The sequence below is a fragment of the Dama dama genome, chromosome 9 (assembly GCF_033118175.1).
Source record: "Dama dama isolate Ldn47 chromosome 9, ASM3311817v1, whole genome shotgun sequence".
Classification (NCBI taxonomy): domain Eukaryota; kingdom Metazoa; phylum Chordata; class Mammalia; order Artiodactyla; family Cervidae; genus Dama; species Dama dama.
The window spans coordinates 20,510,482-20,536,607 of record NC_083689.1 but is presented as its reverse complement, the minus strand read 5'-3'; the positions used below and the strand labels follow the sequence as shown (position 1 = coordinate 20,536,607).

Genomic DNA, 26,126 nt, shown 5'->3' with positions numbered 1-26,126 from the left:
TTCACTTTTGTACTTTAGGTCTATCTAGATAACCTCTAGGTCTACCCAGGTTCCTACAAATGGCATTATCTCATTCCTTTTTATGGGTAATATTCCATTGTGTATATATACATCTTTTCTATCCATTTATCTGTGGACGGACACTCAGGTTGTTTCCATATCTTGCTACTGTAAACAGTACTGCTATAAACAGGGGCGCACGGATCTTTTTGAACTACTTTTGCCTGGATATATGCCCAGGATTGGGGTTGCTGGATCACATGACTCTCTTTTCTCTGCCCTCCTCCCCCCCCGTCCTTGTCTCTCAGTGGACACAGAGCAGCAGCCTTTCTCCTCTTTGCCATCTCTTCCTACTCCCATCCTCTGCTTTGCTGAGAAGCACAGAAGGCAAGATCGGTTCCCCTACCCTTTCTCTTCTCCAACCCCTTCTCTGGTGTTCCCAGAAGGCAGCACTTTCTGGTCCTGCATGGAACCTTGTGGCTGTGATTTCTGGGGCACCAGGGTGGGGGTACCCTCCTGCATAGCTCGTAAGGAGATGCTGAATTCTCCCAGGTGGACCCTTGAGAAGGAAGCCTGCAGGAAGTCCCCCCCCCCCACTATTTCACTGTCTCCAGGGAGGTCCTGGGGACCTTGAGGATGGCCTTGAGAGGGAGCTGCAGGAACAGGCGTGAGTCTCCCCTCTGCCCATCTGCTCTGTGACCTTGGGCAAAGGAGTCCACCTGTCTGAGCTCAGTACCTGCTCATCTGTATTCAGGGTCTGTGAGCAGCTAATGCAGGGCTGCCCTGGTGTGGGAGGAGATGGCTTGGCTCAGGCGCTGGCTGGGAGTCGGGGACTCACCCAAGGGGGTCCCTACGCACTGCTTGCAGTCTGGGTCCCCAAGGGGTGAGCATGTGTCTTGGGGTGGCATTGAAGGTCTCACTGGTGGGGTACGCAAGTCCGGGCTGCCTTGGGGCCTCTGGGGATGGATGAGGAGCTGTAAGGGGGACACAAGCTCTCAGGCAGAGAAGCTGGTTCCGGTCAATGTTTATTGGACCCCTTTCAGCCCGGGGCTCTTCACATTTGCCAGGCTGCAGCCTGCAGGTGGCGCTGGCGGGCTGCAGCGTCCGTGTAGCTGCCCGCCGCCCCTCCTCCCTTCCCGCAGCTCCGTCGGTTGCTCAGAGAAGGCGGGAGGGTGGGTTGAAGGAAGGGGCTGGAGACTGATCATCAGCCCCACCCACCTGGGGCCCTCCCCGTCTCCACAAAGTCTGCCCGAGATCCCCCAGTCCAGCTGCCCCACAGATCGGAGCTGCCCGGCGCTGGGGCAGCCCCCTCGCGGCCAGTCCTCTGGCCGGCTACGTGTCTGGTGTGTGCCCGTTGGCCATGCGACCGACTGCCCGGCTCCGAGGGCCGTCAGTGGGGGCTGCTCCGGGCCGCGGCGCCGCCCCGTTCTTCATCTGAGGACACTCCTCGGCCGCCTCCCCATCGCTGGAGTCTAACTCCTCCACGTCACTGCGAACATCCTTCTCCATCTGGGGAAGAGGAGGCAGGGAACTGGCTTGGCTGGGGCCCCAGGAAGGCATGCCGCTAGCCAACACCACCCCGACCCTACCTGGCCTTTCATTCCTTTTTTAAAATTAATTAATTAATTAATTAACTTTCTTTTGGCCCCAAGCACCGCACAGGGGATCTTAGTTCCCCCGACCAGAGGTTGAACCTGTGCCCCCTGCATTGGCAGCATGGAGTCTTAACCACCAGACTCCCTACCTGGCCTTTCTTTATGAAGCTGTAGATCATGCGGAGGATGAGGCAAGACCAGAACACATGCAGTAGCTGTAGAACCACCAGAAGTATGTTCAAGAAGTAGTAGCCGAAGAAGGGGCCCAGGTTGATAATGGACTCGTAGTACGTGGTATAGAGGATCCTACGGGGTGGGCGGGAGGGAGAGGCAGGCCTTTACTGGCTGCTGTAGCACCCAGTCCTGGGAATCTCCTAACATGCATGACCTTCCTTGCTCTAGAACCTTCTATGGCTCCCCATTACCCTCCTCCCACCAAAGAATAAGGCCTGTGCTCTTCAGTTGGGCAGTTTAGTCATCCCCTCACCTGATTATATTAAACTCACAGAATGCACAAGCTGGCCGACTGGCTAGCCACAAGCATGAACCCCAAGGGGGAGCTTAGTGTCCCAGTAGCTCTCCTGGGTGGTCCTTTCACACCTTCTCGGGCCCCCGTCATTTCCCCCGCTGCCACCTCCACCCAGATCAGCTGTAGGGTCATCAGTGACCTGCCTTGATCAGAGAGCAGAGGCACCTGGCTGGCCCTGCCACCTGCTCTTTCCCCTTGAGCCTTCAGGGACCCACACTCCCAGGTCCCCACTTCATGACTGCTCCCTCTCCATCTCCTCTGCAGGCTCCCCTGACCTGCAACCCCAGAATTGGGCCTCTCTGTCAACACCTGGTCTCCGGTGACCCCATCCAGTCTCGTGGATGAAAACACTGAACATTTACCCCTCTCCCCAGGATCCCAGGCTAGTGTCCACCGCTTCCTCCACTTTTCGGTGGCTGTGGTGGTGACTGGGGGTGTTGCCAGCCCCTTAAACCCAGCACAGTCACAGCTAAGCTCCTGTTCCTCAAGCAGCAACTCTGACCCCATTCCCGTCTCATAAGCCTCGAGTCATCTCCTTGAGCCCACACACTTCTCTCACCTGCCCTGGTCCTGCCCCATCATTGGCTACCCGGACCAGTGCTGTCATCTGGGCCTGGCCCTCAGCTTCAGCCCCAGCCTCCTACCAGCTATTCCCCCTGCAGCCACCAGAGGGAGCATGTGAGAACTCACATCGGGTCCCTCCAGTCCTCTACTCAGGGCTCCCACCTGCCTCGGGATAAAGACCCAATTTCTCCCCAAAGCCTGCATACTCTGTCCGTCATGCTCTGCCTTCACTTCCTCCCTCTCTCCCTCTGCTTCCGCCACAGGGGTCTTCTATCTATTCTTCCAACATGCTGCACACGGTCCTGCCTCTATGAATGCTGTCAGTGAGGCCTTCTCCAACCACCTTAATTCCAACTCTCCACGCAGTTCCTAAGCTCTTCCTGACTTTTCTTCTCTTTAGCACAATCACTGCTGCACATATTCTGTAGCCGACTTGTTTGCCTATTATACTTCTGCATCCACCAGTGTCAGCTCCACAGGACCTTCCCACTGTTCCCTCTGCTGGTGTGAAAGAGGAGGGAGGTGGGAGGCTCAGCAAATTCCCAGGCAAAGACCTGACCAAACGGGGACCCGACCCAGTCTCCCAGTCCATGTTCCAGGCACCCGGGGCTGATGATGACTAAGCCCAGTGCTCTGTTTGCCTACCTCTGGGCCTTTGCATAGGCTGTGTCCTGTGTTGGAAACCCCTTTCCCTGCCTCCTCCTAGAAGCCTCCAGGCCAACAACCCCAGTTCCCTGGATTGGGGAACCCAAGAACCGACGGTGAGGCAGACCCGTATCTCAGCCACCTCCAGCCCCCACCCCCCACCGCGGAAGGGCTGACTCACTGGGTGGGGAAGAGCACAAGGCGAGTGTAGAAAAAAACCAGCGAGAAGATGATGAACAGAGTGTCGCACAGGCGCCGCCAGCGTGTGTAGTTGAACAATTTACTGGCCTGGGGAGGGCAGCAGAGAGAAATAGACCTGGGAAGGGCAGGGCCAAGAAATGGCGGGGCCTCCTCCCAGCGAAAAAGTGCCCCGGGGCTGGGCCAGGTGAGTTGGGGCAGGGTTTCATCTCTAGGAACTGCCTAGACAGGTAAAGTGTGATCTGCACGGGTGATGGGGTGGGGGCCTGACCTCTCTGGAGACTGCCAGGGAGTGGTGCCTCAGCTCCCTGAAGGCAGACATGGGGTGGGGCCCTCAGCTCCCTGCAGACAGTGGGTGGGACCTCAACCCCAGGGGCACGTGGGAGGGTGGGGGGTGGGGGGCGGGTGGAAGCCAGAAGGGGTCAGGCTGGGCCCAGCCCACCTCCAGCAGGTAATCGGAGGAATCATGCAGCAGCAGCACCAGGGAGCCGATGCGCATCAGATTCAAGCTATAGGAGAAGCTGATCAGGATGATGGTCACGAAGTGATGGATCACCTGCTCCTTGAAGTCCTGTGTGAGAGAGATGGTCACCGCCGGGATGACGCTGGGTGGCTGGAGCAGGCCCTCCCAGGGGGGTTGCTTGGAGGATGGGTACCATGCCACCTCCCTGAGGCGTCAAGGTTCTTGGAGTGTGGGATAAGGCCACCCCTCCCCACCTGGAACTGGGTCATAATCATCCCAGGGCATCACTTCCCCATCCAGACTCTTGGCCTGACCTCACCTTGCGCTTGGTGTCAAAGGGCAGTGTCATCAGCAGAGAGACGTAGAAACTCAGCTCCAAGAGGTACCAGTGGTACAGGCCTGGCTTCATGGGCTGTGGCAGGGGTGCAAGGTTAGCTGTGGGGAGTGGAGGCGCCCACAGGGCATGGGGTATGGGGCAGGGCCCTCCCCATTTGCTCAAACCCACCACACATGACTCCCAATGAGTGAGGAAGGCATGAGCTCCCTGTCCGTAGAGGTAACCAAGGCAGTGGTTTTGTGGTTTCCTGCTCCAAGTGTCCTGACTCCTGGCCCCTCTCTATTCCACAAGGGAGCCAAAAACTAGAGTGGGACTCAGAGGAGAATGATGGTAGGATGTCCAGCTTTGGCTCTCCTGCCTGTGACCACAGGAATTCTGACCATGCTGATCTTCCCACCAGCCTCCAAACACCCGCCTGGCGCTCACCTGATGTGGGTAATTTTCCCAGCACGTGACCGGCGTCCACAGCCACGACTCCTGCAGGGACGGGGGGAGTCTGAGGATGTCCAAAGGTTAGCACCCAAAACTCGCACCCCAGGCCTGGGTCCTCCTCCCGGGCTCCCGGGTTCTCAACGTGCTGCTCACACTCAGGCTGGCTGTTTCGGGTCAACTACAGCTCTGCCCTCACTGTCGGGTATGCGCAGGAGTGTGTGTGTGCTAAGTCACTTCAGTTGTGTCTAACCCTTTGTGACCCTATGGACTGTAATCCACCAGGCTCCTCTGTCCATGGCATTCTCCAGGCAAGAATACTGGAGTGGGTTGCCGTGCCCTCCTCCAGGGGATCTTCCCGACCCAGGGATTGGACCCGCATCTCTTATGTCTCCTGCATTGGCAAGTAGGTTCTTACCATTGGTGCCACCTGGAAGGCCCTCTCACTGTACACCAGAGGTTTGTTATTCAGAATCCCCAGCCCCAACACAGAGTAGGTCCTCAACAGGCCACCCATCAAGTGAACATTCACCATCACCTTGCCACGTTCCTTCCGCCCTCCCTGTGCCTTTGCATGTTTCCCCATCTGCCTGAGCCCCACACACCCCTCCCCAATCCAATCTGGGCCCAGCACATAGTAGGTGCTTGTGGGATACACGGCAGGCAAGCCATCAGGTACACTCACGTGATAAAGAACCATGGTTCCACTGATGAAGGAGCACAGATAGAAGGCAAACCTCCAGCTGCAGGTGGGGAGGGAGCCCATGAAGCAGCTGCCAAAAGAGCAGATCCCCCCTCACTGCACCCCCAGACACCCCCTCACCAGCCCCACCCTGGGCTTACCTGGCCTCACAGAACTTCTTGGTCAGGCAGGGCCGGTCCTGATTCCGGCGTCTCCGGAACCAGCACTGAGTCTGCCGCAGTGTGAGGCCACACTGGGTGGCCAGGAGGTTCATCTGGGACTGGAGAGCGGGTGATGAGGGCCAGGGTCACAGAGGTGGCCTCCCACCACTGTCCCAGGACAGTCAGAACCCAGCTCTGCATACCCCGTCTCCACGCCGTGGTCCTAAACCTCACCTGTGGGGTGGTCTACCTATGTTGATAGGGGAATAGGGGATTTCACAGGATGCTGTGTGCGTACTCAGTCACTTCAGTCATGTCCGACTCTTTTGGGATTCTCCAGGCAGGAATACTGGAGTGGGTTGCCATTTCCTCCTCCAGGGAATCTTCCCAAACCCAGGGATTGAACCCAAGTCTCCTGCATCGGCAGGTGGATTTGTTACTGCTGGGCCATGGGGAAGTCCATAGGGTGGAACCCCCCAAAACAGGCCTTATAAAAACCCAGCCCTGGGACTTCCCTAGTGGTCTAACAGTTAAAAATCCGTCGGCCAACACAGGGAACACAGGTTCAGTCCCTGGTCCAGGAAGATTCCACATGCCTCAGGGCCACCAGACCCATTTGCCAAAAGCCCGAGTGCCCTAAAGCCCGTGTGCCCTAAAGCCCGTGCTCCGCCACAAGAGAAGCCAAAACAACGAGATGCCTGCACACTGCAACTAGAGAGCAGCCCTCCCTCCACTCACCACAAGCAGAGAAAGCCTGTGCATAGCAACAAAAGAACCAGCGCAGCCAAGAATAAGAATAAAAACCAAAACCCAGTCCTGCTCACAGGCTGATGGGCCTTGGGATTCAGGGGTTGGGGGTGGGGGTTTTCTTGCACCCCTTCCAGAGCTACCCCCAGGGCACCCAAGCAGACTGACGGGGATGGAGGAGAGGGTCAGGGATCTCACCTCTGTGGGTTTCCGCCCTTTCATTAAGAAGTACTTCTCCAGCGTGGCATTGGGCTTCGCTGGCCTCCTGGTCTGGTTCCGCACGCCCAGCCACCGGCTCAGGGGCAGGCCAATGAATCTGGGTGCGGAAGGAGACAAAGCTTGTCAGTCCAGGTGGGGAAATGGGGTCACTGGGGCCAGGCTGCAGTTTGGGAGCCTGCAGTGGGTGGCCTGGCTGTTGCAATGGGTACAACCTAAGAAAGGCAGGTGGGGGGCTTCCTTGGTGGTCCAGTGGTTAGGACTCCACCTTCCAATGGTGGGGGCATAGGTTTGATCTCTGGTATGGGTACTAAGGTCTTACATGCCTCAGAGTATGGCCAAAAATTTTTTTTAAAAGGCAGTTGGATTGGTCTCCAGGATGTGAGATGATCAACTCTGGTGGTACCCAGGCACCTTTGGATGTGAGAGTTGGACCGTAAAGAAGGCTGAGCGTTGAAGAATTGATGCTTTGGAATCGTGGTGCTTGAGAAGATTCTTGAGAGTCCCATGGACAGCAAGGAGATCAAACCAGTCAATCCTAAAGGAATTCAATCCTGAATATTCATTGAAAGGACTGATGCTGAAGCTCCCAATAGTTTGGCCACCTGATGTGAAGAGCTGAATCAATGGAAAAGACCCTGATGTGGGGAAAGATTGAAGGCAAAAGGAGAAGGGGGATGCAGAGGATGAGATGGATGGATGGCATCATCGACTCAATGGACATGAGTCTGAGCAAATTCCGGGACATAGTGAAGGACAGGGAAGCCTGGCGTGCTGCAGTCCATGGGGTGGGAGAGTTGGATATGGCTTAGGGACTGAACAGCAGGCACCTTCACACCATCCCAAAGCAGGGATGAGCATCCCCTCACTGCCTGAGTTCTGATATGCGCTCCCCCCCACCGCCTGGCTGTGGGTCCCCCATAGGCAGGAGCAGGTCTGCTCCTTCTCAGGCCTTCTCCCTCCCAGCATCCCCTCCTCCCTTGTGGACATTTGGAGGAGCTGGGACCCTGGTGAGGCAATCACCACAGTGCCCACAAGGGGGCCTCCAAGACCAGGGTCAGGACCAAAGGGCATGTACACCATATCAATACCACCTTTCATTGGGGGAAACTGAGGTTCAGGGCAGCTCAACAAGGGACTCATTCCAGACACACTCCTGCTGGGAGGCAGGGAGGGAGGAGGCAGGAATGCGACATGACTGCCGTGGTTTTTTTTTTGGCTGTGCCTCAGGTCATGCTGGATCCTAGTTCCCCAACAAGGGATGGAACCCCGGCCCTCTGCAGCTGAACCGTGGACTCCTAAGCACTGGACCACTAGAGAGGTCCCACGACTGCCATTTATTGAAAACTTACGATCTGCCAAGCATGTGTCTAAGTCCACCTGTGTGCTGGCTCACTTAACCCTATTACTATTGTTCCCATTGTCCTGATAGGCAAACTGAAGCTGAGAAAGGCCAGAGGTCCACCCCAGGTGACGCAGCAAGTGAAAGGCAGGCCCAGGATCCACTTTCCCTTAATGGGGAAAACCTCTGCCTGTGTTTGACCCCAGAAAAGCTACTTCCAACCCCATTGCCCTTTAGAAAAGCAAGGGATATCTTTGGGAGGAGTTAATATGCCCATCTCAGCTGGAGCCCTTGGCTAAATAGGTGAGAAAACAGACCCAGCCTTCAAGGCCTGGCTGAATTGGGCCTCCCAGAATCCCTCAGGCAAAACCTGATCCTAGATGACCTACCTGCTGTGTGACCTCAGGCAAGTCACTTAACCTCTCTGTGCCTCCATTTCCTCTTCTGTAAAATGGGGATAAGAACAGTACCACTTCACCAGGTGGCCATGAGGGCTGTTAAGACACACAAATTGCTCAGAGCAGGGGTGTCTGGTAAATATAATGTCAAAGAATGGGCCCTGGCTTCCCCGTGTCCTGTGTCCCGGCAGCCCTGACTCCAGGAAGCTCCTCGTGAGTGGGACAGGCAAGGTGTAGAAAGCCCAGGGGGTTGCAAAGAAGGCTGGGGACCTGGGACTGCCCTGGCAGTCCAGTGGCCGAGACTCCATGCTCCCAATGCAGGGGGCCCAGGTTCAACCCCTGGTCAGGGGACTAGATCCCACATGCCACAGCTAAAAGGTCCTGCATGCTGGAACTAAAGATACCACATCCCACAGCGAAGATCATAAATATTTTTTAGAAAAAGGTGGGGGATCTGAAATCACACGTGAGCTATGGAGGAAGGGGAGCGGGAGGGGCCCCGGGCACCGAGGGGGAAGCCAAGGGGGACAAACCTTGTGGGGCTGGGCCATGGGGGCCGGGCAGAGGTGGGAGCTGCGACCACAGCGCAAGTCAGGTAGCGGAGCATGGCACAGAGGGAAGGGACCCAGGAGATGGACGGCCAGGGAAAGGGGAAGAACTGCAGTTTGGGGCAGTGAATGGATTGCATGAGAAATAACTGAAAATCCATGGGTCTGAGAAACCAAGAGGGCACCAAGAACCTGGGCGTTCGGCATACACTCAGGGACCAGGGGCCCGGCTGCAGGAGGTGAGTGGAGGAGGGTCCCAAAGTGGGGGCTGGAGTACCTTAGCCCTTCCTTTGGCTACAAAGGAGATCAAAGGGAAGATGTTGGAAGGAACAAGGAGGGAAGGGTGGTGGTGGGGGAGCGGGCGCTGGGGAGGGAGGAGAGGCACCCATACAGGAAGGAAGGACGAGGGAGTGGGGGGTGGGAGTTCCTTCACTTACTGAATGGCCTCTGCAGACCCATCCAGGTCAGCAAAGCAAGCAAGAGCATCCCCCCCCCCCCCCCCCGCCATGGTCCCCACTTGTTTTCCGAGATGCTGGCACTCCCAGAAACCTGCAGCCCATGTCCCGGGCCTCTGAGACCCTCAGAATATGGGTGGCAGTAGCTGGGGTGGGGGTCAGGATGGAGCCAGAAGAGCACTTTGACTCAGAGCCAGGCTCCCTCCAGGGACACATAAAGATGCGATTCTGCAGATGGGAGAGCGCAGGGTGGGCGTCGCAGTCACTTACCTCTCGAAGGTGAAGCGAACGACCACCAGGGCCAGCGCCAGGGGCAGAGCCATCAGTGTGTCCCGGGGGTGGGGGAAGACCAGGCCATCGCGGTCCTCCAGTTGAGCCCATGAGACGTTCGGGGGGAGCCAGAACCTCTCGTGCCACAGCCAGTCATGCAGGCTGGACCACATCCTGCGGACACAGGGTCCAGTAAGTGGACAGCTCGGCACACGGGACACGTTGAGTGGGAGGACCGGGCAACCAGGAGTTTGTTAGAGCCAGTGTGAAGGATATACTTGGGCTGTGTGTCCTCAGGCAAATGACCTGACCTCTCTGAATCTCAAGTTCATATGTAAAACTGGGAAGGCAATACCCACCTCGCAGCCCAGCTTCATCAGGTGCACAAAGTGCTTAGCCCGGTGACTGCTGACCCTTAAATGCAGCTTGTGATGGTAGTTATTATGCTGTACTTTACAGACATGAGAAAGGCAGCCAGGAGGGAGGGACTGATTAGGGTGATGACCTTGAGCTCTCGAGCAGCCCCAGCCGGGAAGGTTTTCTGTCATTGCAGGGAGGTTCCTCTGAAACAGCCCAAAGATGAAAGATTTAAGGAATCCACAATTCCCTCCCTGGCCATCCTTCCACGCATGGACTCTCCTTGAGTTGTGAATGTCAGCTGTCTCACTCACTTTCTCCTGGCCACGGCTGGGCAAGAGTGCCTACAGTCTGACCGAGCTTGCTGCCAGATAATGGAACAACGGTCAGGGTGGGCCAGCTTTCCACCAAGAGCTGCTGGGGAGCTGCTGTGGGGCCCAGCTGTCCTGAGGAGCCCAAATAGCTTCTCTGGTTCCCAAGATTTAAAACAAGTGTCCAATCCCCATACTGGTCCCCACTTGAGAAGTCTGTTCATCCATCCATTCTTCCATTCATCAGACCACCCATCCATCTACTCATCTGTTCAGTCCACCTATTCAACTATTCATCCATCCAGCCATATCATTTGCTTGCCCACCTGTACATGTATGAGTTCATCCATCCATCCATTCACCCATCTACTTGTCCATCATCCCATCCATCCATCCACCTGTCCACACATCCATACCCACCTGTCTATCTACCTGTCTGTTCATCCGTCTACCCACCCACTGTCCATCTACTCATCTATCCATCCCTCCACCCACCTATTCATCTGTTCAGCTAGCCAGCCATGTGCCTGCCCACCTTTACATCTTTGCATCCAGCTATCTACCCATCCATCAACTCATCTATCATCTGTTCATCCACCCACCCGTTCACTTATCCATCCATTCATCCACCCATCTGTCTACCTACCTATCCACCCATCCATCCATGAGATGTTCTCTGAGTGGCTTATACATGCCAGAGCCTGAGGCTGGATGCTGGAGACACAGCAGGGAACAAAGCAGACACATTCCTGTCCCCATGAAGCTCACAGCCCAGCAGGGGGAAGCAGCCAGCCCCCAAGTAAATAGATTCATACATAAATGAGACAACACATCGTGATGGGGCCTGGTAGAAACAGGGTGACGTGATTTATCATGGAAAGTCTCTAAGGAAACACCATCTGAGCTGAGACCTAGAGATGAGGAAGCCTTGAGAATGTGCAGAAGTGGGTAGTAGTGGTGGGAGGGGGACTGGGAGGGACTTTCCAGAGTGGCAGGTGCAAAGGCCCTGAGGCAGGACTGAGCAACACTGAGCAAGGGAGGACCAGCAAGGATTCCTTTGTGGCTGGAGCAGAGTGAGCAAGGGGAGAGAGTGGGAGGAGGTGAGGGCAGGAAGGGGGTGGGGGCAGGTCACGCAGGGTCTGCAGACTGTGAGGAGGAATCAGATGATTTCCTCCAACATCTTACAGAAAAGTCAAATTTACAGTGAGTGTCTATATACCCACCACTAGGCTCCACCATTCGTGTTTTGCTCTGTTGCTTTATAACACATCTGCCCATGTATCCACCCATCCCTCTATCTACCCCCCAGTGCATTTCTTTTTTTTTTTTTTTTTTTTGTTTTTTGTGTTTTTTTTTATTTTTTATTTTTTTTCATTTTTTTTTATTTATTATTATTATTATTTTTTTCCAGTGGGTTTTGTCATACATTGATATGAATCAGCCATGGATTTACATGTATTCCCAATCCCGATCCCCCCCAGTGCATTTCTGGGTGGACTTCAAAAAACAGCTGGGGGACCACAGCGTTGCTTCTTCCTCAGCCCAGGAGAATTTTATCACCCCAAAGTCTATGACAGCAGAGAACCAACAAAAGAATCAGCTCCTGTTAATGTTGTTTTAATCTTAAGACAACATTCCCTGGTGGCTCAGATGTTAAAGAATCTGCCTGCAATGCAGGAGACCCAGGTTCAGACTATAGCGCTAGTGGTAAAGAATCCATCTACCAATACAGAAGATGCAAGAAACTTGGGTTCCATCCCTGAGCTGGGAAGATCCCCTGGAGGAGGAAATGGCAACCCACTCCATATTTTTGCCTGGTAAATCCCATGAACAGAGGAACTGGCGGGCTTTGGGGCCCATGGGGTCACAGAAAGTTGGACATGACTGAGCAACAAACACCTTACTTCTTTCAAGATTAAATAATATATTTTTTTTTAAGACTTATTCTCAAGATTTTATCTGCTGCTTCAGAGATTGTGATTTACCCTCCAATTTAATACATATTCTATTTTTATTACTACAATTTCTACAATGTGATTTTATATATGCACATACACATACAGGTGTATTTAAGACAGAGTTTATTTGGCTGGGACAACTAAGCTGGGAATCAGAAATTTTTTCTCAATTTGTTCTTTAAGTACCACTTAGTAACTCACCTTTCCTATCTTGTTTCAGTAAGTGTTTTAGCTTTTAAAAAGTTATTATATTTAGAAATCTATTTATGGAATTTTCTCTTCCATTGCACTTATCTACATTTCCATCTTTACACCATTACCACATCTTGATTTGCTGTCTTTTTATCTTACCTTTTAATGCTTTGACATTTCTTTTCTAAATGTACTTTTATAACTTTGTTAAATTGTAAAATCCTGTGATATTAGTATAAAATTGGTATACTATTAATAATAAAGTAATTTGCATTAAAAGCAAACAGAAAACCACAAAATAAGCAGCTTAGGGGGAGGAATAAATTAGGAGTTTGGGGTTAAAATATACATACTACTATATATAAAAGTGATAACCAACAAGGACCTATTGAATAGCACAGGGAACTCTACTCAATTTCTTGTAGTAACCTGTAGTGGAAAAGAATCTAAAAAAGAATCGAGTGCATAACTGTGCTGTGTGTCTGAAACTAACACAACACTGAAGATCAACCACGTGCCCAAGTCTTTGCGACCACGTGGACGGTAGCCTACCAGGCTCCCCCACCCGGGGAATTTTCCAGTCAAGAATATTGGAGTGGGTTGCCATTTCCTCCTCCAGGGGATCCTTCCAGCTCAGGGACTGAACCCAAGTTTCTTGCATCTCCTGCACTGGCAGGCATTCTTTGCCATCACCACTAGGGCCATGCTTCAATAAATATTTTAAAAAACTAGCTGACGTCAAGTCACATCACCCTTAAATATTTCAGCATGCAGATCATTAACTAGAGTTCAATATTGACTTGTTTTTTTTCTTTGAAGGTAAAATTTACTAGAGCACAATGCATCAGCATTAAGTGCACAATTGCTGAGTTTTGACCAATACACGCACCTATGGAAACCAACCTCCAGCCACAAACATTCCCCTCCCTCCATCAGGTTCTCTCTCTCCCTCAGCCCCTTCTCAGTCAACCTCCATCTCCTCTGTCCAAAGGGAACCTCTGCTCCAGTTCCCCCCCCCCCGCCACTGGGGGTTACTTTTGTCTGTTCCAGAGCTTCATATAAATGGAATCACAAACCCCATCTCTGTGTCGCGCTTCTTTCACTTGTGTCTGGCTTCTTTCACTTGTATAATATTTTCAAGATTCACCTCTGTTGTTGCAAGTTCAGTAGCTTCAATTCTCAAATTGCTGGTACTAAATGAACAGTGAAAGTTGCTCACTCGTGTCCGACTCTTTGTGACCCCATGGACTGTTAGCCTGTCAGGCTCTTCAATCCATGGGCTTCTCCGGGCAAGAATACTGGAGTGGGTTGCCATTCCCTTCTCCCAACCCAGGGATTGAACCCAGGGATCCCACATGGCAGACAGATTCTTTACCATCTGAGCTACCAGGGAAGCCCCACTAAATGAATATACCGCAGTTGGTTGTCATTCACTTGTTTTTTTAACTTTTACTTATTATTGATTAAATGTATTTGTTTTATTTATTTTTTTGGCTACACTGGGTCTTTGTTGCTGCGTGCAGGCTTTTCTCTAGTTGTGGCGACCAGGGGCTACTCTCTAACTGCAGTACACAGGCTTCTTATTGCAGTGGCTTCTCTTGTTGAGGAGCACGGGCTCTAGGGCACATGGGCTTCAGTAGGTGTGGCCCATGGACTTAGTTGCTCCGAAGTATGTGGGATCCTCCCAGATCAGGGATCGAATCAACCACTGGACCACCAAGCAAGTCTATCATTCACTTGTTGGTGGGCATCTGAGATGCATTCAGTTTGGGGTAGTTAAAAGCAAAACTGTTCAGAACATTCACGTCCCAGTCTTGTGTGAATCGACGTCTTCCTGTCTCCTGGGTCTGTCTGGAGGAGTGGAATTACCTGGTCATACTTGGGCTTCGCTAGTGGTTCAGACTGTAAAGAATCTGCCTGCAATGCAGGAGATCTGGGTTTGAGCCCTGGGTCAGGAGGATCCCCTGGAAAAATGAATGGCAACCCACTCCAGTATTCTTGCCTGAATCCATGAGGTCGCAAAGTATCGGACAGGACAGAGTGACTGACACTTTCACTTTTCTACTTTCGCTGCATATTTTCCTTGATGAGCAACTACCAAACTGCATTCTGGAATGGCTGTACCATTTTCCACTTGATCTTGTGAAGTCTGGGAGTTTTATGGCCCTCAGTTTTATTTTGGGTGGGATGGCAAGGGCGGGGTGGGGGTGGGTGGGTGTGGATTCCCAGACAGGAAGTGGCTTTGGAGGCCAGAATAGGGGCCCACCCAGGAGAAGCTACTACATCCCCCGCCGCCCCAAGACCCACCAACTAGCAACCTTAATTCCACCTGCAAGCTCCGTCTCCCTTTGCCACAAGGGGTAGCATGTACCCCCAGGTTCCGGGATTAGGATGCAGATGTCGTTAAGGGGGGCATTATTTCTCCCCCCTCACATTGCCAGGTAAGAGGGGTTACTCTTAGGAGCAGGCAGGGATCAGAGGGGCCAAGAGAGGTTGCTGGGGGTTGGAATGTCCTGTCTCTTGATGCATGTGGTATTCTGGTTGAGAAAATGCAGTGAGCTGCGCTTCCATGCTGTGCGTCCCTCCTCTGTGCAGATTAAAATATCTGCCTTGAAAAACATCTAGGACCCATTGTTTTGGCTTCTCTTGTTATGGAGCATGGGCTTCAGTCATGGTGGGGCACCTGCCCAGTTGCCCTCTGGCACATGTAAACTCCCCGGATCAGGGGTTGAACTCGTGTCCCCTGCATTGGCAGGTGGATTCTTAAACCACTAGACCAGCAGGGAAGCCCTGGTTTTAACTAGCAGTAATCTTTCGAAGTTCCGACTACCTGGTCTTTGTTGCAAACACTCCTGTATATCCTGATTCCTGCCTCATCTCTTCAGAGCACTCCCTCAGAGCTATCTGAGAGGCTCTCTCTGGGCTTGAAGTCCTCAGAATGTCCACAGGGTAAAACATAATTTCCACTTTTAGGTTGTGCATTTTTTTTTTTTTCAGTAGACAGTGGATTTGGGAGGCAGGAGTTGGGTTTGGTGACAAGGGGGAGGGGCGTGCCTTGGATGTCCCCAAGGCCATGGATTAGGCTGGAGCTCCTCCGGGGTTGGGGCAGGTAATGGATGAAATCCCCCAGGGAGGAAGTATACAGGAGCAGTCAGCCCAAAGACCATGGCAGAGGGCGTTCAAGTTCAGGCATCGGTGAAGTGATGAATAGCAGCCACCGCCGCTGTACACTCTGGGGTGGGAGGGACACCAAGAGGCCCCAGCCTGCCGGATGGGCCAAAGTGTCCAAAAAAAAAAGGGAACAAAGAGTGCTGCTCACCATCCAGTTATACAAAGGGTTAAACCGCAACCTACAGGCAGGGCGCCCACAGGGGAATTCAGGATAGAAGAAAAACAGGATGAGGCATTCTGTGCTTTGGATAAAAAGGGTCCCTGGATAGTTCAGACTCATAGCCAGAAGAATTTCAATGACCTCAGATTCTTGCATCTTCCCAAACACAGAAAAGCACGGAAATGATTATCTTATCTGTTCTTTGTCACAGGCAGTCATATTTTCCCAAGGTGTGTGCTGGACTGTATGTATTTCTTACCCCCCAAAATTCATGTATATTCTGGCTCCTCCCTACCTCTTTTCCAGCTGTTTACTCCGAGCTACCAAGTGGCTGTCTCCAGAGCTGTTGTCCTCAATGAAGACCCTGAGGTGGCGCAGTGGTAAAGACCCCCCTTGGCAATGCAGGAGACACAAGAGACACAGGTTTGATCCCTGGGTTGGGACGATCCCCTCGAAGGGGCAATGGCAACCTACACCCCTATTTCTGGAAAATCCCTTGGACAGAGGAGCCTGGCGGGCTACAGTCCATGGGGTTGCAAAGAGTCAGACATGACTGAGTGCACATATAAAGACTCTGAATAAAAAGTAAACTCACAGCTCTCCTATTGTGCAATTTTCCTTAAGACAGGTGTGTGACAGTGGTTGGTTTAGACCCACAAGGTTCAGGAGACCCAGACAGAACAGACAGATGGATAGGAGGATGGAGGGACTTCTGCCCAAGTGGTTGATGTCTATTAAAAAAGATAAATTAGGAGTTTGTGATTAACATATAACATATAACACTACTTTTCTGGTGGCCCAGACAGTAAAGAATCCACCTGCAATGCAGGAGACCGGGTTTGATCCCTGGATCGGAAAGATGCCCTGGAGAATGGCTACCCATTCCAGCATTCTTGCCTGGAGAATCCCATGGGCAGAGAAGCCTAGTGGGCTACAGTCCATGAGGTCGCAGAGAGTCAGACATGACTGAGCAACTATACACACAAATATGAAATTGATAAACAAGAAGGACCAGTTGTATACCACAAGGAATTGTATTCAATATCTTGTAATAACCCAGAATGGAAAAGAATCTAAAAAACAATATATATATATATAAAAGAATTTAAGGAATTCTGAAAAAGTATTTATATATACATATATATGTATATATATATATACATATTGTTTCCTGGGTAGCTCAGCTGGTAAAGAACCCGTCTACAATGCAGGAGACCCCAGTTCGATTCCTGGGTCTGAAAGATTGCCCTGGAGAAGGGATAGGCTGCCCACTCCAGTATTCTTGGGCTTCCTTGGTGGCTCAGATGGTAAACGATCTGCCTGCAATGCGGGAGACCTGGGTTCGATCCCTGGGTTGGAAGATCCCCTGGAGGAGGGCATGGCAACCCACTCCAGTATTCTTGCCTGGAGAATCCCACGGACAGAGGAGCCTGGAGGGCTATAGCCCATAGAGTCACAAAGAGTTGGACATGACTGAGCAACTAACCATATATATATATATATATATATATATATATATATATAAACTGAATCACTGTCCTATACACCTGAAACTAACACAACATTGTAAATTAACTATACTTCAATTTTAAAAAATGGTTTAAAAAAATACATAAAAAAATAAAAAAAAAACACATAAACAAACTCACTAACAGGAAAATTTGGCTTGATCCCATGCACCCACAGGGGCATGAGTGCACACGCCCAGCCTGGAATTTCTGGCCCCACCCCCACACAACCTCCCAGCAAGAGCTACATTCACGACAGGGTATCTATAGCCTTCTCAAGGGCCCTCCCACCTATCTGAACACCCCTCAGTACAGATGTAAGTGGGCTGGGCAGCCTGGGAAGGTCCACAGCCAGCTAGAGCTGGAGCCAGAACTCAGAAGTCCAGGCCCCCAGCCACATGTTCTTCCCCCACCCAAGATCTGAGTCCCTGCACCCATGGTGCTTGCATGTCATGATGAGCTTTGGGGACAAGTGAAAATGCACAAGAGCAATGGCATCCCATAATCCCAGGCCTCTGCCAACGTTCCCAGCTCAAAGCCCACTTTCACTGCCTGATATACTCTGCTCCCAGCACACACCCCAGCTTTTACGAATGCTGTCCTCTGCCTAGAATGACCATCTAATACTTATTGTCCCATGCTGAGTAATGAGAACACAAAATGGTGATGAAAACTAGTAAGGTCTCAGCCCTCACAGGCTAACGTACCTCTCCTATCTGTCTGGCAAACTCCTACGCATCCTTCAAAACCCAGTTCAATTGCCACTTCCTCCTGGAGGCACCTCTCAATTGTCCCCTCCTCAGATCCAGTTAAAGCACCCTCTGCCAGCCCTGCCTCATTCACTATGATGTTGGAAGCTGGCTAGACAGCCATTTTTCAGAGGGGGGTTGGAGAAGGAAGGAAGCATGACCAACCTCAAAGCCTAGTCTTCTCAGCTGAAGCAGGCATAGCCTTGTCTGGTCCCCAAGTCTGAAGGGGGAACAGAAATGCACTTTCCAAATCTCAGACCCTTCCAAAGGGGGCTGCCGACTGCAGAAGACTCATCCTTGGACCTCCTCAGTCAGTCAGTTCAGTTGCTTAGTCATGTCCAGCTCTTTGTGACCCCATGGACTGCAGCACGCTAGGCTTCCCTGTCCATCACCAACTCCCAGAGTTTACCCAAACTCATGTCCACTGAGTTGGTGATGCCACCCAATCATCTCATCCACTGTCGTCCCCTTCTCCTCCTGCCTTCAATCTTTTCCAGCATCAGAGTCTTTTCCAGTGAGTCAGTTCTTCACATCAGATTGCCAAAGTATAGGAGCTTCAGCATCAGTCCTTCCAATGAATATCCAGGATTGATTTCCATTAGGATTGACTGGTTTGATCTCCTTGCAGTCCAGGGACTCTCAAGAGTCTTCTCCAACACCACAGTTCAAAAGCATCAATTCTTCGGTGCTCAGCTTTCTTTGTGGTTCAATTCTTACATCCATACGTGACTACTGGAAAAACCCTTTCTCTAAACTGTGCCTGTCTATTCACTCACCCCCTTCACTCTCTTGATAAAGAAGAGACACTGAACTCTGAGAAGTCACCCACCTCCTTGCTCTGTGGTCAAGCAGGCCAGTGAGCCTGCATGTGGAACACATGGGCAGTGTCTGACATGAAGAAGGGGCTCAGGTATGGCTGTAACTAGGCATCAATGGCCTGCAAGACTCAAACATTTTTTCCACTCCCTCCTCCAACAGATGCCCTCCTCTGCAGGGGCAGGCGGGAACGAGGCTCTGGGTGGTACTCCTCCTCAACTTTCATTTTTTTCTCCTTTGGACTCCAGTTCCTCTGCTTGTTCCCTGTGGACCCTCTATCTCTCTGGGCCTCAAGGTGCCCCATCTGAAAAATGGGTACAGCCAGATCTTCTGCTTTGCTGCACCACTGTACAGGTTCAGGAAGTTGGGTGGCTTGTAAGTGCTCCACGCTGGTCTTGCACTGGATTTGATTCCTCCAATTTACCTGCCATTGACCTCACTACTTGTGTTTCAGTTGCCTCATCTGTAAAATGCGAATAACAATGCCCACCCCCCAATGGGGGAGGGGTTGGGAATGATGCCTGGGGTGGAGTGAGCTAAGTAAAAATGTAGTTATGTAGTTACTGTTAGCAGCTGGGTGCGGGAAAGCAGTCTGGGAAGGAGGGCACTGATCTGTGCAGGTTCTGAGCGGTTCTCCCAGGGACATCCTCCCATCCATGCTCCTCCCCACCCTGCCTCTGCAGCCTTCCCTTAAAGCTGTAGCCAATGAGTGAGCTCAGGATGGCTGCTGAGGGGTCATCTGGAGAATCACCAAGTGGGCAGCTGGTCAGGCCTAACCAGCCTGAGGTTTTATCCTCATCTCCCCTCCCACGCTCGGGTTCCTCCCCCTCCTCCCCAAGCTGGTCTCCCGGCCTGGACTGCTTCTCAAAGGCACTTTGGCCCCACTCCCAGCCCTGCCCCTGCCACCTGGGAGCCAGACTCTGATAATCCTTCTTAGTGCCTAAAAATATCCCCAGATTGGGGGGGCAAGTGGAAGAGAGTGATCAGGGCTTTGTGCTGACATGGGGAGGGGGAGGATGAGCAGAGCACCCCTGAACTCCCCCTCTCCAAAGGCCCTGTCACCACCCAGCAGAGCAGAGCTGTGCACACACATTTTATTTTAAATCTAGCTGGAAGTGCAGGGCTTGCCTGGGCTGTGCAGGGAAGAACAGACACACACACACATACTCACTCTCTGCCCCCACAGCCTTGCCTGCTTGGGGTCACCTGACTCCTTCGGCTAGAGGCCCAGGCAGGGAGCACGTGATGGGCTAAGAGGGGGTTATTTGTAGATAACACAGCCACCCCTGCACCCAGCCCCAGCTCCTCCACTCTGGCCTCTCTGAGCAGGGTCCCTGCAGAGTGCTCACGACCAGAGATGTAGCCAGGCCAGAAGATACCACCTTCAAGGACCCTAAGGGGGGCCCCAAGTCCAGGGCTCTGCCTCTCCCCTCCATGCTCTGGCCTTGTTGGTACACCCCCTCCCCCAACTCAATTCACTGCAATGGCTGCTTGGTGGGCTTCCAATTCACCAATCAATTGGTGATTGGTGAATGATTCACCAATCATTCCTCCTCCAGGGCCTGCATGTGCTGTGTCCAAAACTCACCAAGCTCACTCCCATCTCAGGACCTCTGCATGTGCTATGACCAACTCACAAAGCTCATTTCTGCCTCAGGGCCTTTGCATATGCTTGTCCAACTCACCAAGTTCATTCCTGCCTCAGGACCTTTGCACATGCTGTTCTCCCAGGCAACCCCTGTCTATCTCTGTCTCATCATTCACATCTTGGTTCACTGTTACCTCCTTAGAGAATTCTTCTTAGATCACTACCAAAGAAGCCATCATATTATTCCATCTCCTTACCCAATTTTGTTTTTTTTTTTGTCATCCCAATTGAACTGTTTTCTTTCTTTCTTTTTTTTCAATGTTTACAATTATCTATTTCTTTACTTACTTTTGGCCATGCTGAGTCTCTGTTGCAGTTTGCAGGCTTCAGTAGTTACGGCACATGGGCTTAGTTGCCCCATGGCACGTGGGATTTTCCTGGCCCAGGTATAGAACCCTGGTCCCTTGCATTGGAAGCACAGAGTCTTAGCCCATGTCCCCTGGAATCCCCAGCCCATTGGCCACCCCTCATCACCACAGCCTGCTTCTCCAGGTTCCCCGGCTGCACCTTCTCAGAATCACCCCTTGGCAACGCAACCCCCTACCACCGTCCTCTCCGCCTAATAAAGCAACCATCAGTGAGGGCTAGAGGGTTGATCTGCAGATGCCTGAGGGCTGAATGTGGGACATCCACCCTCCTGGAATCTGCTCCCTCCCTCCTACAGCCTCAGGAATATCCCAGGTGCTACAGCCCCCAAGGGCACCGCCCAGTGGCCCAAAGTCTTTACACAGGTGGTGTCTTTTTCCTAAAGTGCCCGCACCCCCTTCACTGGGCTCATTTGTACTAGTCTTTAAGACCTGGGTCAGATTGAATTCCCTACTTAAGAGGCCTTCTCTATCCTTCCCACCCTAAGGAGGCAGAGCTCCTTCCCTAGTCCCGCCCACCCCACCAGGGCCTTTTTTCAAAGCTTCTGTTCAGCCCTGGCTGGCTCCACTGAACTTAGAGAGCCGAGCCTTCCCACCAGCGAGTGGGGGTCAGACCAGGAAGAGACCTGTGGGGTCGCCAGCATCGCCCAGTGTACGGGTGTGCTGGGGAGTTGGTTAGGGGAGTTTCAAGAAGGACCGAGGGAAGAGAGATCAGGTCTCTGGAAGTTTTAGTGGGCAAGTGAGCAGATCCAGCCCCAGAGGCAAGGTGGGCGGCAGGATCTGATTGTTACCTGCACAGGATTCAGACAGAGCAAGCAAACGGATGGGCTTGTAAGGGGAGTGCTTGCTGAGTGCGTGCTCAGTCGTGTCCAACTCTTTGTGACCCCAGACTGTAGCCCTCTGTCCATGGGATTCTCCAGACAAGAATACTGGAGCAGGTTGCCATTTCCTTTTCCAGGGGATCTTCCTGACCCAGGGGTTGAATCTGCATCTCCTATGTCTCCTGCTCATGCAACTAGTTAAAAACAAAAACACACAACTCTGGGGCTTCCTTGGAGGTCCAGACTCTGTGCTTCCATTGCAGAGAGCATTGATCCCTGGTCAGGGAACTAAGATCCCACATGCTATGTGACACAGCCAAAAATTTTTTTAAAAAACCAAAAACATGACTACTGAGGGACATGCAAAAACTATGCATGATTAAAGTGTGTGATTCAAGGCATTTGACATATATATGTACTGACTGATGGGACTCATCACCTCGATCAAGATATCCATCACTATAGGCTTCCCAGGTGACTTAGTGGGAAAAAATCCGCCTGTCAATGCAGAAGCCGCGGGCCCGATCCCTGGGTAAGGAAGATCCCCTGGAGGAGGAAATGGCAACCCACTCTAGTACGCTTTCCTGGAAATTTTCATAGCCAGAGGAGCCTGGTGGGCTACAGTCCATGGGATAGCAAAGAGCACACACACATATCCATCACTCCCCACATTTTTTGTGTGTCCCTTGGAGTTCCTCCCTCTCTCCCTTCCAGTGAGAACTGGAAGCAACCTGGATGTCTAGTGCTGGGGATCAGAAATTTCCATCAGAAATTCAGTATTCCATACTATGAAATATTACATAAGCATTTAAAAGGAGGAGGAAGATATGGTACAGACCAACCTGGAGGGCATGATACCCAATGAAATAAGCCAATCTCAGAAAGACAGATAGTATCTGATTCCACTTACAGGAGGTCCTTAGTTAGAGGAGTCAGGTTTATAGAGACAGGAAGTAGAATGATGGGTGCCAGGGGCCGGAGTAGCTGGATGGGGAGTTAAGTGTTCAATGGGAACAGTTTCTGTTTGGAAAATGAAAAAGTCACGGAGATGGGTTACATGACAATGTGAATATTGTATAAAATGGTCCAGATGATAATTTTTTTGCTATATGTGGTTTACCACAATTAAAATAATTTTTAATTAAGAAAATTATCAAATTGGGATGAAGAGAGGAGGAATAGCTAAGCTCATGGACTTGGGAGGATCACTGAGTTGAAAAAATGAAAGCAAAATACAGAGACACTAATGGACTGATATGTAATTCATGTAATGGAAAACCACCAAAAGAGTTTTGTCCTTGGTATTTATAACAGTGGAGTTAGCTGCATCAGACCAGCCCTCTCAGAGATAATAATGATAAACTCTGGACTATATACTAAAAAACTGTTATACCTTGAAGCTTTGGTGTTACCACATTCTATATCCATTAGCCACATGTGCTCATTTAACTTCCAATTAATTAAAATTAAAATCTAAAATTCAGTCCCTTAGCTGTATTGTGAATATTTCTATACTTAATAGCCACATGTGGCTTGTGGCTACCATATTGGGCAGTGTAGGTATGGAACATTTCCATCATTGCAGAAAATTCTACTGGGCAGTAGGGCTCTAGAGAGTGACCAAAAAGAGGCAGAAGTTGGAAGGGAGTCTCTACCTACACTAAGGGAATGGCACGGGGTGAGTCTTCCATTTTTCACTGGAAATAGAAACTGGATTGAAAAATGATAAGACAGAATCCAAAGGGACCATAACAGTTCAACAATGGGGCAGAACATACAGGAAAGAAAAAAGCCAAAAACAACAACAAAAAATTAGGTCCAAATTCTATCCAAAATTGCTGTGCAAGTCTCTTGCTAACCCTTGAACCATGTGCAGGGCAGACTCCAACCAGCCTAGCTAAAGCTAAAGGAAAATAAGATATAACCCTCCTCCCACCCCAGGGGAAAGAGACTTTGGATCTTGAGTTCAGACAGTTTAATTGCCTGTGAAAATTTTAAAAAGGGATGTGGGGAAGAATCAATGTTCTTCGGAGGAACACAGCAGAATACAGAGTGTCTACAACTTATCTTTCATAATGTCCAGAATACAACCCAAAATTATTTGACATGTGAAGAAACAGGAACACATGACCTATGCTCAAGAAAGAAGGAAATCACTGAAGACTGACCTTGAGGTGACCCAGATGTTGGAATGAGCAGATAAGGACTTTGAAGCGGCTATTATAAATATATTCAGGGATGTGAAGGAAAAGCACCTCCTAATGAATGAACAACAACAACAACAACAAACCTCAGTAGGGAAGCAGAAATTATTTTAAAAAAATGCACCAACTGGAGATTCTAAAACTGAAAAATACAATATTTTGAATAAAAAGATTGACTCAGCCATAAAAAGAATGAAATTTTGCCATTTGCAAGAACATGGATGGACTTGGAGGGTATTATGCTTAGTGAAATAAGTCAGACAGAGAAAGACAAACACTGTATGATATTACTTATATGTGAAATCTAAAAAATAAAACAAGCTAGTGAATATAGCATGAGCGAAACAGACCCACAAACTAGAGGTTGCTGGTAGGAAGAGAGAAGGCGGAGGGGCAAGAGAAGGGTAGGAAATTAAGAGGTACAAGCTACTATATATAAAATAAATAAGCTACAAGGACATATTGTACAACACAGGGAACACAGTAAATATTTTATGATAACAACAAATGGAATACAACCTTTATAAATTGTGAATCACTATACCGTGATTCATATAATATCGAAACATATAATATTGTACATCAACTATACCTTAAAAAATAAATAAAATACAATATACATTGTACAAGAAGAAAAAGAAAGCATTATTTATCCAGAAAAAATGCCAAAAAAAGTTTTTTGGTGTTTTTTCCCCCCAACTCCCAACTGTGGAATTAATAGTAGATTGGAAACAGTAGAAAAGACAGCTAACTAATTTGGAGACTGATAATAGCAAATACTGAACAGAAGAAGAGAGAAGAAAAAACTAAAGATTGAATAAAAATGTATATCTAGAAACGGACAGCGGTGGCTGCTTAATATTGTGAATGTACTTAATGCTACCTAGTCGTGCAATTAAAAATGGTTAAAATGGTAAAATGTTTAGCTTGCATGTATTTTACCACAATTTAAAAAAATATACAGAGTCTCAGTGACCTTGGGAGAACATCGAAAGATCCAACACAAGTGCAGTTGGAGTGCTCTAAAGGATATAGTCCACACTCCGGACAGATATTCTATCAGGAAGGTGGGGGAGGGGGGAAGCTGGTCCACTTATTTTGTGAGTCACTGATTTTTACAAGAAGTGTATTTCAAGGTGACTTAAAATTTTTTTTTTAATTGCGCAATACACCTAACATAAAATGTGCCATCCTAAATGCAGTTACTGTTCTCTTGTCACGGATGAACTGACTTATCTACCCAGGGCCACAGAGCTGGTAACTGACCAGGCTGCATGTGAGCTCAGCTCCGTACCACCCGGTGTTCTAGATGGACATGGGCTCACGGAACCTCAGCCTCTGCATTCTTGGCAAACAGGACCTGCTGCCTTTATGCCTACGCTTCACCCCATGTACTTTGGGCTTTGCCTGGGTCATCAGTGACTACCCCCTGGCCCACGCCAGCCCCAGCGGTCAGTTTTCTTTATGTAGATTCCTGACCTTCTAGTGGTGTGTGTTCTTGTTGTTCAGCTGTTAAGTCAGGTCCAGCCCTCTGAGACCCCATGGACTGCAGCACGCCAGGCTTCTCTGTCCTCCACTATCTCCTGGAGTTTGCTCAAATTCATGTCCATTGAGCCAGTGATGCTGTCTAACCATCTCATCCTCTGTCGTCCCTTTCTCCTGCTGCCCTCAATTTTTCCCAGCATCAGGGTCTTTTCCAATGAGTTGGCTCTTTGCATGAGGTGGCCAAAGTATTGGAGCTTCAGCTTCAGTCCTTCCAGTGAATACTCTGGACTGATTTCCTTTAGGATTAACTGGTTTGATCTCCTTGCTGTTCAAGGGACTCTCAAGAGTCTTCTCCAGCACCACAATTTGAAAGCATCAATTCTTCCTAGTGGTCTATCTGCCCCCTTTGTCTGTCTCTCCTTCCAAGAAACATGGCATCCTGGCTAATCTAATCCAAGCTGTTTTCTTTTCCTTTGACCCTAAATAAGGCCAGTCCTGAACCCTCTCACACCAGCTTTTCTCCCTGGGAAATCTCACCCCCACTGTTAGTGAGCCTGTGCTTTGGTTTTCCAGATTCCCGCAGTTTCCATGTTTCTCTCCCAATGCCAAAATGGTTAACGCAACAGTGCCTGGCTATGCCTTGCCCAGATGTATCTCACTCAAGTCACCCTGCACCACAAGTGTGCTTCTTGGTCAACATCCCACCATGTACCCAGTCTTTGGGGACAAGAATCTGAGAGTCATCTCAGACCCTTCCTTATCACCCCCGCCCCCCCCAACCCCAGACACTCAGCTACTCCCC

General features: G+C 50.4%; 1 protein-coding gene across 3 annotated transcripts in view; it reads right to left on the bottom strand.

The window, feature by feature from the left end:
* Nucleotides 1-1,012: 1,012 nt before the first annotated feature.
* The window catches only part of CERS4 (ceramide synthase 4), a 33,791-nt gene continuing 8,677 nt past the window's right edge, over nucleotides 1,013-26,126 (bottom strand). The window contains exons 2-12 of one of the 3 annotated variants that reach the window (XM_061150493.1): nucleotides 9,939-10,142; nucleotides 9,580-9,753; nucleotides 6,549-6,666; nucleotides 5,604-5,722; nucleotides 5,446-5,503; nucleotides 4,758-4,808; nucleotides 4,314-4,406; nucleotides 3,974-4,102; nucleotides 3,515-3,621; nucleotides 1,745-1,901; nucleotides 1,013-1,509 (exon numbers count right to left, since the gene is read on the bottom strand). In XM_061150493.1, the coding sequence (XP_061006476.1) occupies nucleotides 1,333-1,509; nucleotides 1,745-1,901; nucleotides 3,515-3,621; nucleotides 3,974-4,102; nucleotides 4,314-4,406; nucleotides 4,758-4,808; nucleotides 5,446-5,503; nucleotides 5,604-5,722; nucleotides 6,549-6,666; nucleotides 9,580-9,752 (1,182 nt within the window). In that variant the 5' untranslated portion in view covers nucleotide 9,753; nucleotides 9,939-10,142 and the 3' untranslated portion in view covers nucleotides 1,013-1,332. Of the gene's footprint in view, nucleotides 1,510-1,744; nucleotides 1,902-3,514; nucleotides 3,622-3,973; nucleotides 4,103-4,313; nucleotides 4,407-4,757; nucleotides 4,809-5,445; nucleotides 5,504-5,603; nucleotides 5,723-6,548; nucleotides 6,667-6,980; nucleotides 7,105-9,579; nucleotides 9,754-9,938; nucleotides 10,143-26,126 lie in introns of those variants that run through there. The other 2 variants (XM_061150494.1, XM_061150492.1) reach the window with 2 other exon arrangements.